The following is a 16,077-nucleotide window of genomic DNA, read 5'->3' on the forward strand; positions in this document are numbered from 1 at the left end:
TATTCTTATTATTATTATTATTATTATTTTTATTATTATTATTATTATTATTATTATTATTATATTAGTCGATCTAGAAAATTGTTTTGTAAAGTAATAATAGCTTCCGTATGCACGTACCATATACAGGGTGGACGGTTTTGGAGAATTTCAGTCATGTCTCAAAAAATATGGATCTAAAAGGTCTCTAACGCTTGATTTTCTAAAACAAGGACCACGAAAATTGTGATTTTCAATATACCTTTTTTTCTTAAGTTTTGGATTTTCATATTACAAAACTAAAATATCGACAAAATTTTGCCTGCCCTATTTAGTCAATACCTAAACAATTTCCTGACAAATTTTACTATTTTCTCACAGATTTTAGGACTATGAACTCTAAAAGCTTACTGAAAAAATGATCTCTATATTTTAAGTCACAATTTTATTTGAACAAATTTGAAATAATCGGAGGAGTGGTTTTATTTTTCAGCTTTTTGTGTGTAAAATTCTAGTACATAAAAACTAGAAATACAGACATTTTTGCCAAACCCTATCATTTTGTCATATCAAACCACCCTGTATATACTTGAAGAAGTACCAAATTAATGCAGATTTTTTTTAGCAAGTAACTTCGGGAGATGCAGCAAAAGTGACCCCGAGATGCCAGAATGTTTAAGGGCCAACATCGAGGACGCCATACAAAAACTGAAAGATGGTGAGTAGAATTTACTTAAAATTGTTTCTGTTAAAACTAACCAGTTAGTTCTAAAGAACAGCTCTCAGTTGTATTGCAAAATGCAGTGCAATCAACTCTCTGAAGCCTGAAATGTGCATTAATTTTCATTAGTGTTTGTGGTTTTAATCGCAAAGAAAGATTCACTTATACAGAGTGTTATTAAAAATGCTTGGACAGGATTTAACGGCGAATTTTCCGCCACAAATTAATAAAATAATTTATATAAATATATGTCCTGAAAAACTTCGTTTTCGGGATACAGGCCCTTTAAAATTAATGAAAATATATAGTTCAGAAACAGTTGAAAACAATGTGTTATCAATATTTTATTCCATTTACGAATGACGTGGCAACTTTAATAATGAACCAGGTACACATTTTTGTAAAGTTTTTACTTTTTATCGGAAGAGTAAGTCCAAGTTGATATATCTTGGAAAAAAAAATGGGATGGGAATATGTGGAAAATCAAAAACTAAAGCTAAGCACCAAATTTGAACGAAATTGTTTTAGTCGTAACCAAAAAAATAAACAGTAACTTCAATATTTTCGTAACAAACGTTTTCTTGACACCCTACCGTTACAGGAATTAAAGCAAAAACTGGCCTATATGATTTTTTATACGCAAAACTGATTGGTAATATTATTTTTTTAATAAATTTCATGTGTTCTTCCCTTTATTACAAAGGTATTAAGTTATTTCGAGTAAATTAAAAGAAAAATATCAAAAAACAATTTCTGTCTAATGAAATTAAACTGTCTTTTTTGATACGCAAGTTGATATTGCAGGAAACAACTACTTCATGCATTGAAACATCTATAATTAATACTTATTTAAAATAAAAATCCAAAATGATATGTCTTACGAGGCATATTCACAAAGTAATCTGATGCTTTGTGGTTTTTGTTTTCAACAAAGGTGGCAACACTGCATTCAAATTCAAGAGTATTGGGGGCAGAACGCGCCCTCGTTTGTCTCAGTCTGTTGAAAACTGTTGTTGTAGTGGCTTGTTGAAATGAGTGCCGCTATTCCGAATCCTGTATTGTGACTGGCGACGAAACGTGAGTGGCTCACTACACCCCTGAAATGAAAAGACAATCAATGCAGAGGCGACATCCGTCTTCACCATCGGCGAAAAAAATTCAAAGCCATTGGTTTGGTGCGAAAAATCATGGCAACTGTGTTTTGGGACCGTAAATGGATTCTCCCCATTGACTTTTTGCCCCAGGAGGGAGCAAATTAATACTGCGTGGTATTACGAAACCTTGAAAACAGTACGGAGGGCGAAACAGAACAAAAGAAGGGGAATGCTAACGAAGGAAGTGTGCTGGTTGCATGAGAATGCACACCCCCACACAGCCAACGCCACAAACTCTTGGAACATCATCAACCATGCCGCTCACAGCCCTGACCTGGCACCTTCCGATTTTCATCTTTTTTCTTCTCTGAAGGTGTTTACGGGTGGTTTATGATTTTCTACTGACGATGAGGTCCACACTGTCGTGAAACAATGTGCCTGAAAGGCAGGCGGCGGTGATTTTTTTGACAAAGCTATCAGAAAGGTCATCGCTTGGCTCACAATGTGCATTGAGGTCGTAAAATAGTGTTTGTTGTACCTTTCAGAATATGCAAATTTTTCATAAATGTACTACCGTTTCGATTTTAAAAAAACTGAGTACTCTTACTTTGTGGATACGCCTCGTAATACTATTAACATAAAAACACGTACCCAAGATTGAAATTGTTAAAAAATACAAGATATTTCAAAGAAATACTCGTATCTTGTATTCTATGCTATAGAAACTCGTTTCACATTTTATTGGGACTGTTTTTTTCCGACAGCCTTCTTGCAAATGGAATTAACAATCCAGAGTATTTTATACATACAGGTAGATATAATTACATTTTTTATCCACTTATAATTTAGGATTAACGGAATTGGGCCTGAAGAGGTTGGACCCTATGGACATCCCCGAACTGACAATAGACGAAGGAAAAGGTCCCGTCAACGTAGTCCAACATTTCAAAGACGTAGAACTGCACGGCTTGACTGGATCTAAAGTGGTGTCGGTAAAGTAAGAGTACTAAGTATTTAAAACACGGATATATAAAAAAAAATGATAATTGCGTTCACAGCATCGATTTCGACAAGAATGAAATGTACGCTAGATTCATCACTCCCGAACTCAGACTGCAAGGACAGTATTCCATGGAAGGACAGATTTTGCTTTTGCCCGTTGTAGGCAGTGGACCCTCCAATGTCACTCTGAGTAAGTACATGTTAAATATTGAAAAGTACTTTTCAATATTTAACATGGATTTTCTTCAAAATATAAAATAATTCTTGAAGACATACTGAAAATAAATTTGGTTCCCCAAATATCGCGCTGCTTGGAAAAAATCATCGAAACCAATATTTTGTTTCGATAACAAATTAGTCCCTTATTTCGATGACTAGTGATCTTTTAAAAGAACAAGGACATATGTAGGTATTTACCTCAAACAAATATTTGTCGACAATTCAAATATTGACATTAAAATAGGACGAAGATAAATGCTAAACCTGGCTCGAATAACGTGAGATTTTGCAATGACGGACTAACTAGTGCGACTGAAATAAAAAATATCGTTTTATCAATTTGTCCAGCCATATTGATTATGCACAGTTTCATTAAGAATAGGACAACTAACTTGTTAACCTTTTTGGTAGTTAATTCATTAAAAAATAACGACTGTATCTTGAGTACACACTTCGGTGATTTAAAGAAAAGCCAAAGAAATTTGTATGTTAAAGTGTGTATAAAATGTTTATTAAAATCTTAGCTGAGCGCTTTCGACTACATAGTCATCATCGGAGCTATTCCTAAAATATCAACAAGAGGTTGAAATAACATTATATAAAGCAAAAAATTTTTACTTACGTTAAAATTTAGATACCAAAAAATATTTAGGAAACGTTAAAAATCTTAATAAGTTCGACATAACAATATACAACATTAAATATAACATCAATTACAAGAGAAAGAAACAGAAATTGACTAACAATGTCGAACACGTGGAGTGAAATAAAGTGAGGTTAAATGTTAAATGAAATTGAAAATTGACATTCTACCATTCTACGGATTACCAACTAAGTGAAAACAAAAAATTTTCAAAGTAAAACCACCAATATACTAATAACAAAATATCAGATGTGAATTAGGAGCCGGCGAAGCAAGAAGAGCGCCAGAAGAAAGGGCCCTAGCCGACGGGGCCCAGCCAGGACAAAAGGAGGTTCCACAAAGCGCCTACACCGGCCGCATTTGCGGTCGGGGTAGACGACGGATGGGGCCCACCTACGAAGGCTGTCCAGGCCTACACGAGATGAGGCAGGATAAAGAGGGATAATCCCCCTCGATCCCAAATTATTGAGGCCAATTTCTAGCCATAGAATAATGGCGCGAGATGTGAATTAATGAGATTCTCAAAGATACTTGAATAAAGGTTTAAAATTACAATTTAAATTGACTGAGTATTAACACAGTTATTAGGGTTCCTTTTAATTTCTCTTAGAATTTCTAAGTCTTCCAATAAATTAATTTTATGAAAATCAAAATTATTATGAATATTATGAAGAATTTTGCTATTGTTTAAAGGTGAAAATGAATGGTTAGTAAAATTAATATGATGCCCAAAAGCTGACTTTTCAGGTCTTTTTAAATGTTCATTAATACGAATATTTAATGATCTAATGGTTCTACCAACATAGGTGACGGGACAATCATTACAAGATAACAAATATATACCTACCGCTATTTGACAATTTATCCTGTGAATCTTTAACTTTTGAAAATTTTGAACAAATTGACTTATTTACTTTAAAGGGAATTTTTAGATTAGGAATACTTTTAGTTAAAATTTTTGAAATATTATCCCAAATACTACCTAAATAAGATAAAGGTCTAAAATTATAATTATTATCAATGTTAACATTTTGTGAATGAAAAGCTAAATTTCTATTTTTCTGAAACAAAATTCTATTAATAGTTCTCTGCACAATATCAGGAGAAAAATCATTATTAATACATAATTGTTGCAATATCTGCACTTCCTTATTGAAATTTAAATTTGACATTGGTATATTTAACAATCTATGAACGTAGCAGCGAATGGCTGCCATTTTATGTTGAAAAGGATGATTGGAATGCCTTGAAATTAAATGATCAATTTGAGTTGATTTTCTATATATGGAAAATTCTAAAGAGCAATTATGTTTGAAAATTTTTAAATCAAAGAAATTTAATTCATTATTATATTCAATTTCAAATGTAAAACTAAGAGAGGAATGAAGTTTATTAAGATCAGTAAGAATATTATCAATGACTATAGGAGGACCTGTCACAAATGCAAGAATATCATCTACATATCTAGACCAATGAAAAATATTATTAAAGCTCAAATTACCATTATTACTAAGAATCTGCTTTTCTAAATTGTCTAAAAATAAATCAGCTAGCAAAAAATATCTTATAACAAACACAGTTTTAACAAGGCCGAAACAAAAGCAATTTTATTAATACATATTTTTTTAGAATCTAAAATATCCAAAACAACCTTTACTGCCTCATCTCTCGGAACGTTAGTGAAAAGATTACTTACATCAAATGAAAAGTCAGCCTTTGGGCATCATATTAATTTTACTAACCATTAATTTTCACCTTTAAACAATAGCAAAATTCTTCATAATATTCATAAAAATTTTGATTTTCATAAAATTAATGTATTGGAAGACAGAAATTCTAAGAGAAATTAAAAGGAACCCTAATAACTGTGTTAATACTCAAGTCAATTTAAATTGTAATTTTAAACCTTTATTCAAGTATCTTTGGGAATCTCATTAATTCATATCTGATATTTTGTTATTAGTATATTGGTGGTTTTACTTTAAAAATTGTTTGTTTTCACTTAGTTGGTAATCCGTAATTGTAGAATGTCAATTTTCAATTTCATTTTCATTTAACATTTAACCTCACTTTATTTCACTCCACGTGTTCGACAATTGTTAGTCAATTTCTGTTTCTTTCTCTTGTTATTTACCAGTAATTGATGTTATATTTAATGTTGTATATTGTTATGTCGAACTTATTAAGATTTTCAACGTTTCCTAAATATTTTTTGGTATCTAAAATTTAACGTAAGTTCAAAATTTTTGCTTTATATAATGTCATTTCAACCTCTTGTTGATATTTTAGGAATAGCTCCGATGATGACTACATAGTCGAAAGCGCTCAGCTAAGAATTTAATAAAAATTTTATACACACTTTAACATACAAATTTCTTTGGCTTTTCTTTAAGTTAATTCATTGTTGCAAGTTACATATTATAATTCAGCATATAATTAATAGGAGTTGTCAGTCATTATTTACGCGACTAAAAATTGTCCTGACCCCTTTCCAAGGATATGTATCACTTTTGTCTAACAGTAATTTTTTACTGTGACATTAATTGTAGAAAGGATTCCAATTGTTAGAATACTAAACAACTTTGTTTTTTCGAACAATGATGACATGTTGTATTTGGAGTTTGAAATAGAAGATGATCTTCAACATTTACCACCATTCTTTGTTGTTTTGTAAATTTCAATAGAAACAATAACCTTCACGATCACACTTCGATATCATGTCGTTCGGTGCGGACGGCAGTGAAAACGCTCTCACATGTAAACGCTGTAAATCAAAATTAGTAAATGGAATTAAATGCAGAAACTGCGACAATGTATTCCATTTTAGTTGTGCAAAATACTGTTCCTATGTTAAGGTTTCCGAAGATCGTTCTTCTCTAATTTGTTGCGAAAACAAAAGTGTTCATAACAGTGACGTGGAAGCAGCCTTTTTTGACGCCATGGAGGAAGTCTCAAACTCAGATAATAAGGTAGATGTGCATATCTTTACTTATATTATCAAACAGAAAGACGCTTTAATTTCTGAATTAAGAGAGAAAATTGATTTGCTAAATGTGCAAATCGATCTCCTAAATAAATTATCAGTAGCACCTCATGGGAATCTACAAAAAGATATACCAAAAACTGTATATAAAGCCAGGCTATCGGAAAAACAAGAGGAAGTAAAAACCATTAAAAACACACCTAAAAACACACCTAACAAAAACCCACCCAAGGTTAATGTCAATGAACTGAGTGATGTCAATAATAAAAAAGGAAATCCCAATTTACAGAGGAGTCAAGTTTCAGCCGAGATCTTAAAGGTACAAACTCAATTAAAGTGTCAGGATATAATTAATCTGGCTACTGATGACAATAGCCCTATGTCCCAACACGAATACAACCCAACACAACCAGCTAAGCAGGAAAAGTGGGAAAAAGTTCCTTTTAAATCTAGACGTCGCCGACGGACGGTTATTGGAAACAACACGGACACCTCCATTAAAGGAGTCAAAAAAATGGTTCATATTCACGTAAGCCGAATAAATAACCAAACTTCGCCCAGTGATTTGTGCCAACTACTTGAAGTGTCGTTTCCAGAAGTGATTTGTGAAGTTATAAAACCCAAACACCCCAATTTGTACTCTTCCTTCAAAGTGTCTGTTTATGAGACAAACTTTAAAAAAGCTATGCAACCAAGCATATGGCCAGACGGCGCTTGTATAAGTAAGTTTTTTCAAAAAGTAGCACCAATGAAATCCATAAAATGATATTTAACCCTGATGTCCTTGTATTAAATGTTCAGAGTTTGAATGCACAATCGATTAATTCTTTAGAAATTGATATCTCAAACTTTTATCAAATAAAATTTTTGTGTTTTTCAGAGACTCATTGTAACAATGAGTCAATCAAAGCTAAATATATCAGTGACTTTTCTTTAAGTAGTTATTACTGTAGAAATACATTTGAAAAAGGTGGTGTTGCCATATATTCACGAAGTAGTTTGAATGCTCATTCTATCAATTTAAGCCAATTCTGTATTGACAGACATTTTGAAATATGCTGCACCTCGTGGAAGACAGACCTATCCACTGTGCTTATCATGTCCTGCTATAGATCACCTAGTGGTGATATAAATTTATTTATTGACAGAGTGTTTGCTGTTATGGACTATTTGTATAAGCCTGGCATAAGTATAATTTTAACTGGTGACTTTAATTTGGATTCTACTCTGGGCTCTAGGACTATTAATGATTTTAATAAAGTGTGCAGTGTCCTCAGTAATTTTAATTTGTTTGCGGTGGTAAGGTGGCCTACCCGTGTAACTAACACTTCTTCAACCATTATCGATCATATATTCACTAACATCGAAAATAATTTAGTGTGTGTTTTGGACAATGTTATATCAGATCATAGAACTGTGTTATTTGAGTCCTCCAGTAGCCAGAATTGTAACGCTGTACGTACCTCCCAGTTCAGAAGGAGTTTTTCTGAACATGCTATAAAAAATTTTCGTTTTGATCTGCAAAAAGAGTTGTGGTCAGAATTGTATCACGTGCCTACTATTGACAAAGCATTTAGCACCTTTTTTGATGTGTTCATATTTTATTTTAATAAACATTTCCCACTAAAAAAATTCTATAATAAATGTACTACAACCAATAAGAAGTGGGTGACGGACGAGGTTAAACTATCCAGTGTAAAATTGAAAGAGTTGTATACTCTTAAATTTGATAACCCCAAAAATTTTGAAAAATATAAGACTTCTAGAAAAGCTCACATGCAGTTAATTGAGAAAACTAAAAAAGAATATTACCAAAATAAAATTATAAACTCTGATAATGTAGGCAAGGCTGCTTGGGGTATTATATCTGAGCTTTCAAATAAAAATAAAGTACATCATAACAAAAATATTATGTTGGATGGTAAACTCTGTGAAGATCCTTTTACCATATCTTCGTGTTTTAATAATTATTTCAAAAATGCTCCTATCCATATAACAAATAATATACGTACAAGTAAACCCTTCAACTTTGATTTTCATATTAAAAGCTGTTCACTTTTTTTGGAACCTTTTGTAAAGGAGGAAATATTTTCTCTACTAAAATATAAACTTAAACGAAAACATTCCTCTGGATCTGACGACATTCCCATGTTCCTGGTTAAAGAGGTTATGGATTGTATTCTTGAACCAATCACTTACCTCGTTAATTTATCCTTTCTAACAGGTTCTTTTCCAAAAATGTTAAAAGTGGGGAAAGTCATTCCTATTTATAAGAAAAACGATCCACAATCTATGGAAAATTATAGACCTATTACAGTCCCGCCGGCCTTTTCTAGAGTGTTTGAATATTGTTATTTGGAACGGTTATTGAAATTTGTTGCAAAACATAAAATTTTTTCTGACCATCAACATGGTTTTCAGTCTGGGAAGTCGACTAGTACTGCCTTGCTTGACTTCTACCAGAGTGTGTTACAATATATTGAAGTGGGCGAGTCCCCCATTGGTATATTTTGTGACGTTAGTAAAGCTTTCGATTGTGTCAATCATGAGAAGTTGCTTTTAAAACTTTATAACTATGGCATACGAGGAGTTGCTAATGATTGGGTGGCATCTTTTTTAAAAGAACGTGAACAATATGTTTGTCTCGCTTACTCGGGTAACAGCGTTTTGTCGCAGGTTAGTTCTGAGCGGGTAGATATTAATATGGGGGTTCCTCAGGGGTCTATATTGGGCCCTGTCCTTTTCTTACTATATACAAATGAGTTTGACAAAGTTGTTTCTGATGCCTCGTCCGTCATGTATGCAGATGATGCATCATTATTGGTTTCTGGTAACTCAGACGAGGCCTTGCGGCTCAAAACCAATGCTTTACTGAAAGATGTGGGTGCGTGGTACGCTTCTAATGATCTTTTTCTGAACACAAATAAGACTCAAGTAATTAGGTTTCATAACCGACAAAAAAATTGCTGCAATATTAATGTAACTTTTAATGGCTCAGATTTATTGAAATGGGAGATGGATATAAAATTTTTGGGAATAACGATCGATGAATGCTTGACATGGAGGTCTCATTGCACTCAGCTGATATCAAAACTAAATTCCGTCAGCTATCTGATAAGAAGTTTAAAACCTGTGTTAACCTTGTCACAGTTAATAACAGTATACAACGCCCAAGTCAGTTCAAGATTGCGGTACGGAGTTGTCCTCTGGGGAAATTCCACCTTATCACCGGATGTATTTGTTGTCCAGAAACGAATTTTAAGGAATATGGCGGGAATTCCCAGTCATATGTCATGCAGAAATGTTTTTAGAAAGTTTAATATTTTAACTGTTGTGTCGTTGTTTATTTTTGAACTTGCTGTATATGTTTTCAAAAATGTTTCTAACTTTATACTGAACGAAAATATACATAACAGAGACACTCGACAAAATAAAAATTTCCACCTTCCTTTTTTTAAATATAATGTGTCTTTAAATTCACCTTTTTATCTGGGCCTAAAAGTTTATAATAAATTGTGTTTGGATATAAAAAGAGCACAAAGTCTCACAATCTTTAAAAATAGGCTGTACCGATATCTGGTAAACAGTACATTTTATACATTGAATGAATTTTTTTTTTCTAATTAATGTATGTTGAAATTGCAACTATTTTAGTATGTAGTAAGTAGGTTAAGGTATCTTGCTGTATGACTATTCCTATACAATGTCTTTTGTCTTTGAGGAAAATAAAGCTTATTATTATTATTAACCTAACCACTAAAAGATGGTTGACTTTTACTTTAGATCTTTATAATTTTATCTTTTATTCTTTATCGATCTAAAAGGTTATTGCCATAGGTATAAAACGCCTCTCCCTACCATTCTGAAGATTCTCTATTTGGTTCATAATAGAAAGCTATTTTTTGATCCGCAATATTCACACCTTCCATGTCTTTATTACAAAATGTGATTGCTTCTAGACAACTCAGTTAAGAAAGTTTTTAGTGCCATTTTACTGACAAAGTATATTTTCATTGAAAGAAAGATACGATCACCTCTGCACTTTTGTTGTCTCAAATTTTGGTCCATTTTTCTTAACATTGGCTCAACGCAAGTAGAAAAAAATGAGAATTGTGACACCAAGTATTTCAGTACTCTTTTTCCTTTAGTTCCATAACTTTTGCTTCTTTTCCACAGTACGTATATGTTCAAATTAGAAGTATATGTAACCAGCTGTTGAGTCACATCACTACCACAACTAGATTCCCCTTCCTATGACTTTCAGAGACGATCTTTGAGAGACGATCGATCTTCGGACTTTACCACAGTCTCATATATAAATTGATTAAAACTCTACGTCTTGCCTTCTGAAACATTATTTTTAACACAAGATCGTCAACGTGATACAACTTGGCATAGTTTTCTGGTTTTGTAGGGTCACTAGAATACAATTTCGATACAATTGAAGTGGTCTCAATCGATGGCAATCTGAATCTGAAGTCAGTATCCTCGAACCAGTTCGTGTATTGACCCTAACATCAAGTCACTCCTCTAGAAACCAGTTTCCGGAATTTCAAACCGACTTGAGAAATCAGAAATTGAAAAAAAAAACATTGGAATTCACGAGCTTATTGCACCATACCCCATTTTTTTTATTGAAGAACTGTTATGTTCATAATATATGCTTCATCTTTTTTCTTGGAAGGGAACTGAGGCCCGCTTAAAACGGCTTGTACTTGCTGTAGCTTCAGTTCGTGGTTAACGTATACGCCGCATAGTACACGGGTAGTGTCTCATGTCAGCGTGAGGGATAGTACAAAGCACAAAACATATAATACAAGAAGGTCGTTTTCATAATACCAAAATCGAAACACCACTGACATTAAAAGACAACAACTGGCTCCCTCACTGTGTCTGGCCGCCCAAAAAAATGGAACTAAAGATAGCCGGGACGATAATGATGATTACTTTATTATCTACTGCCGGTAAAACAGATGCCAATTTGCGCGGGCTTCTGAAAATACATTCTAAGGGTCGTATATGACACTATACTAAAATTAGAACTAATTTCAGTAATTAATTAAGAACTTTTTAATCAGGCATAGTATCATCCACAAATTGCAACAAAAATGTAGCAGTTTCTGTATGATACTATGCAAGATTAAAAAGTTCTTAGTTAATTACTGAAATTAGTTATAATTTTAGCATAGTGTCATACGACCCTAATACTACTTCCTTTTAATATTAAAAAATATATACGATATTACGATTTATAATGGTAAAATCGTATTTTACTCGTTTAAATAAACATAAAAAAAACTGCAAAATTTATAAAACAGTATTTATTAGCAATTTTAATGTGGTTATTAATGTTATAAAGAGGGATAATCCCCTCGATTCCAAATCATTGAGGCTAATTTCTAGCCATGGAATAATGGCGCGGTTATTAATGTTGCATACAAACAAACAATTCTATTCACAAACTTTATATTTTCTGTTAAACCTGTTTTCTAAACACACAAACAAAATGGAAAGTTGACGGAGAAAAAACAATCTTTTAAGAATATGAATGTTTTGACATCATAAATAAATAATAAATATTTTCCTTTTGTGTGTAAACAAACATAACCCTTTTCACTATATTTAATTGGAAAACTCAATTTAATATTTACTTACCTTTTTGCCAAAACTTCCAATATTTTTCTCATACTTACTACAAATACATAATATAATCAAGAAAAACGTCATGCTAAACAAACGTGAGTCGTGAATTTCAGTGTGATAAAGTTAGTAAAAAATTTAAAGACACTAGATTTTACATAGTGAAAAAACTTGTAACAAACGTAACCAACTTAAAGTTACTTCCTTTTCCTCACCCCGTTCTTCGTGTGTCTGGACAAGCTCCATCCCCTCCCTGTTGCGAATCTGGCAATGCTAGTTGCACAGCTATGGTACAAAGGCTTTAAGGATAAGAACAAGGCAGGTATTAATTTAAAGCAAATAAAAAACAACTTCCTTACAACAAAACAAAGTAAGACTAAATTTAACGTAATTTAATAGATACTTATTATATTATCAAATACCTACATAGCTAATAATGAAACTATTATGAAAATTAAAAAATATTTTTAATTACACGAAAAATATTACTAGACTATCAAGTAAAGGGCAAAAGTTGCGGCGAATTAGAAATATTTTCGAAATATATTTCTCCATAATTAAGTACCTACTCGTTTTGGGAATTTACATGATATAAATTTTTTTGCTCAAAATGTCCCGAATACTTGTGTAAACAAATTTCCTGAAAATTCGTTTGAATGTCTATTACAAATGTATCCAAACGTTTTTGAAATATATAGGTTGAAAAACGAACTTAATATTTTGTACAGAAACGAACAATTTCGTAATTTAGAAGTTCAAAAAAAGATAGAAATATTTTACAGGGAATTTAAAATGGTATTTTCGGAAACATACAAATTGTTTTGCCCAGTTTTAACAATTCTTGCAACAAGTGTCTCGGTAGAAAGTGTCTGTGTGTGGGGGCAAACGAAAAGCTGGCGGTGTTGTTTTATATGTAAATAGATAAGCTGGCTACTTTATGAAAATTTGTTTTCATATTTTTTAATATTCATAAACCAAATACGAACAATTTTGTTAACTTATTAGGTAAATATATCACTTTGTTTTTTTTTTTGTTACTTAATTTTATTGTAAATACAATTTTGAAAGTTCTGATATTATTATTAATAAAATAATTTTTTAATTTACGGTTATTGTAGGGCTATTGGCGAAGATCTCCATAATAAAAAATGACGTGGAAATTTATTCCTATTATTTGAAAGCGGATTAATAAAATATCCAAATAGTTGCGTATTATTTTTTATAAAATATAAAACTAAAAGTTTCCAGATGCGTTTAATCGTTTGACCCTGAAAATTTAAAAATGTTTGCCTATGGCGCTCTTTTTTTCTTTCTTGTCCACCCAGTAAAAAAGCCACGGGCCTCACCTGTTCACAATGTCACGATCCGCCATCGCCATTGGTACAAGCAATATAAAAAAAGCAATCCCCAATACAGGGTGTTAAAAAAAATAGTGTAAAATATTTAAGGAGGTAATAGTATGAACCAAAATAAGCAGAAAAGTCTCAATAAACATGGGTCCGCAAAGTAACGGTTGCGGAGATATGGAATGTTTTATGTTTTTTAGCCCCTTTTTTATTTTGCAAAAACGTTGTGTATTTTCTTATAATAGTTGGTTGATGTTTAGTAAAATAAACAGTACGTATTTGACAGTTGTTCTCAGTGCACAAGTTTTCTTTCGCTATGGCTGGTTACTCTAACGCAGAATTAATAGACATGCATTTCATGTATGGTCGTGCTAATGGGTACGCCACCGAAGCGCGACGTCTTTATCTTGACGCTTATCCAAATCGCCAGATTCCTTCACAACGCATGTTTGGAAGAATTCACCAAAGATTGCGTGATACCGGTTCCTTGAGCAAACAGTGCCATTTATCCGGACCAAGGTCGGTATCCACTCCAAGAGCAGAAGAAGAAATTCTAGCACTGGTAGAGCAGAATCCAGGTACGAGTGTGCGGAGAATATCAGCCGAGGTAGGAATTAGTGGTCCTCTTGTTTGAAGAATCCTTCACGAGCAACTGCTTTATCCATACCATGTGCAACGAGTACAGGCCTTAAATCCAATAAATGATCATCAAGCACGTTTGTTTTTTTGCCGCTGGTTTCTACGTCACGATGCTAAAGACCCTCGTTTTCTTGCAAACATTCTTTTTACTGATGAGGCCGGGTTCACAAGAAATGGAGTGTTTAATTTTCACAATACGCATATTTGGGCCGACGAAAATCCTCATGCTCTAATAGAATCTGGACATCAGGCATGTTTTTCATTAAACATTTGGATGGGTATTGTAAGTGACAGGTTTCTAGGTCCTGTTGTTTTACCAAACCGATTAACAGGCGCTGCTTACCTCAACTTTCTGCAGAACCACTGTATGAGTTTTTGGAAGACATTCCTTTGAATCAGAGGCAACAAATGTGGTTCCAGTATGATGGTGCTCCAGCTCATTTTTCCATGGTCGTTAGAGAGCATTTACACCAAACTTTTCCACATAGATGGGTAGGAAGGGCCGGACCTGTTTTATGGCCTCCAAGATCGCCTGATCTGAACCCTCTAGATTTCTTTGTTTGGGGATATTTGAAGACATTAGTGTATGGTACTCCTGTAAATAGCCTGGAAGAGCTGCAGCTACGGATTAATCAAAAGTGTCAAGAAATCCAAACCAAGGAGGGTGTTTTCGAAAGAGTTCGAATATCGTTGAGACGAAGATGTCGTGCCTGCTTGGAAATGGACGGAGGGCACTTTGAACATCTTCTGCAACTTTGTTTTTTGTTTGTTAAAAGCTTCCTTTGTCGGTTTATTCCTAATAAAATAAAATGTTTGAAAAACGAATACTGGTCCATATCTCCGCAACCGTTACTTTGCGGACCCATGTTTATTAAGACTTTTCTGCTTATTTTGGTTCATACTATTACCTCCTGAAATATTTTACAGTCTTTTTTTAACACCCTGTATATTCCTTTGTTACCTTTTACTTGTTTTGGCGTTTTTTTAACCCACTCTATCAATTGCTTTTGCTAATATCGCAATAAAAGTGATATTTTTAGGTAAGGTACGAGTAAGATAATTGAATATTTAAAAAAAAAATTGAATTTTTAGTAAAATAGTCCCGGTCTCTTTTAATTTTCCTTTAGCGACATTGCAAGTGAAAATGAATGAAATTAATATCTTACTTTTTCTAGTAAACACCGAAATCAACCACACCGTAGTCGCAGAACCGCTTGAGAAAGAGGGACAAAGCTTCTGGTCGTTCAAGAACTACACAGTCACCTTGAGACCTGAACGAGTCATCTTCAAATTCGACAACCTTTTCGATGGTGATTCCAAGCTAGGCGACGAAATGAACAAGGTTCTCAACGACAACTGGGACGAGGTGTTTACAGATGTCAGAGAAGGATACGAGAAAAGCTTCGGACTCATATTCCAAGATCGTGCCAACAGCATCTTTACACAAGTGGCTCTTAGCGATATTTTCTTGGAATAAAGACTATGAAATAGATGTAGAAGTTGTAGCGTATTCAAATTAGCTGAAATAACTCTGTTTTTTTCTTAAATCTCAAAAAGTGTCGTTTCATGGCGTGGAAAAACATAATTCTGTAAATTATACTTATAAACATAAACTAAAAACTATTATTATATTCTGTGAAGAGTATGGGATGTAGTACTGAATAAATAGTAAGGAGCAATGTAACTTTATTATTATTTAGTGTGTAGCAAAAACAGAAAAATATTCTTAAAGATAAATATTTTCATTTAAAATATTATTACCAAAAGCTGTTGTTATTCGCAGCATTAATACATTTTTTAATAGTATATTA

At 33.0% G+C, this 16,077-nt stretch overlaps 1 protein-coding gene across 1 annotated transcript in view; it reads left to right on the forward strand.

Moving 5' to 3' along the window:
- The window catches only part of LOC108910196 (protein takeout-like), a 28,843-nt gene extending 12,976 nt beyond the window's left edge, over positions 1-15,867 (forward strand). Inside the window, exons 2-5 of the mRNA XM_018714736.1 lie at positions 605-697; positions 2,644-2,791; positions 2,853-2,986; positions 15,442-15,867. Coding sequence (XP_018570252.1) covers positions 605-697; positions 2,644-2,791; positions 2,853-2,986; positions 15,442-15,743 — 677 coding nt within the window. The 3' untranslated portion in view covers positions 15,744-15,867. The remainder of the gene's footprint in view (positions 1-604; positions 698-2,643; positions 2,792-2,852; positions 2,987-15,441) is intronic.
- The last annotated feature ends 210 nt before the right edge of the window (positions 15,868-16,077 follow it).

The sequence above is a fragment of the Anoplophora glabripennis genome, unplaced genomic scaffold, assembly GCF_000390285.2.
Source record: "Anoplophora glabripennis isolate ALB-LARVAE unplaced genomic scaffold, Agla_2.0 scaffold322, whole genome shotgun sequence".
In the NCBI taxonomy this organism is placed as follows: Eukaryota; Metazoa; Arthropoda; class Insecta; order Coleoptera; family Cerambycidae; genus Anoplophora; species Anoplophora glabripennis.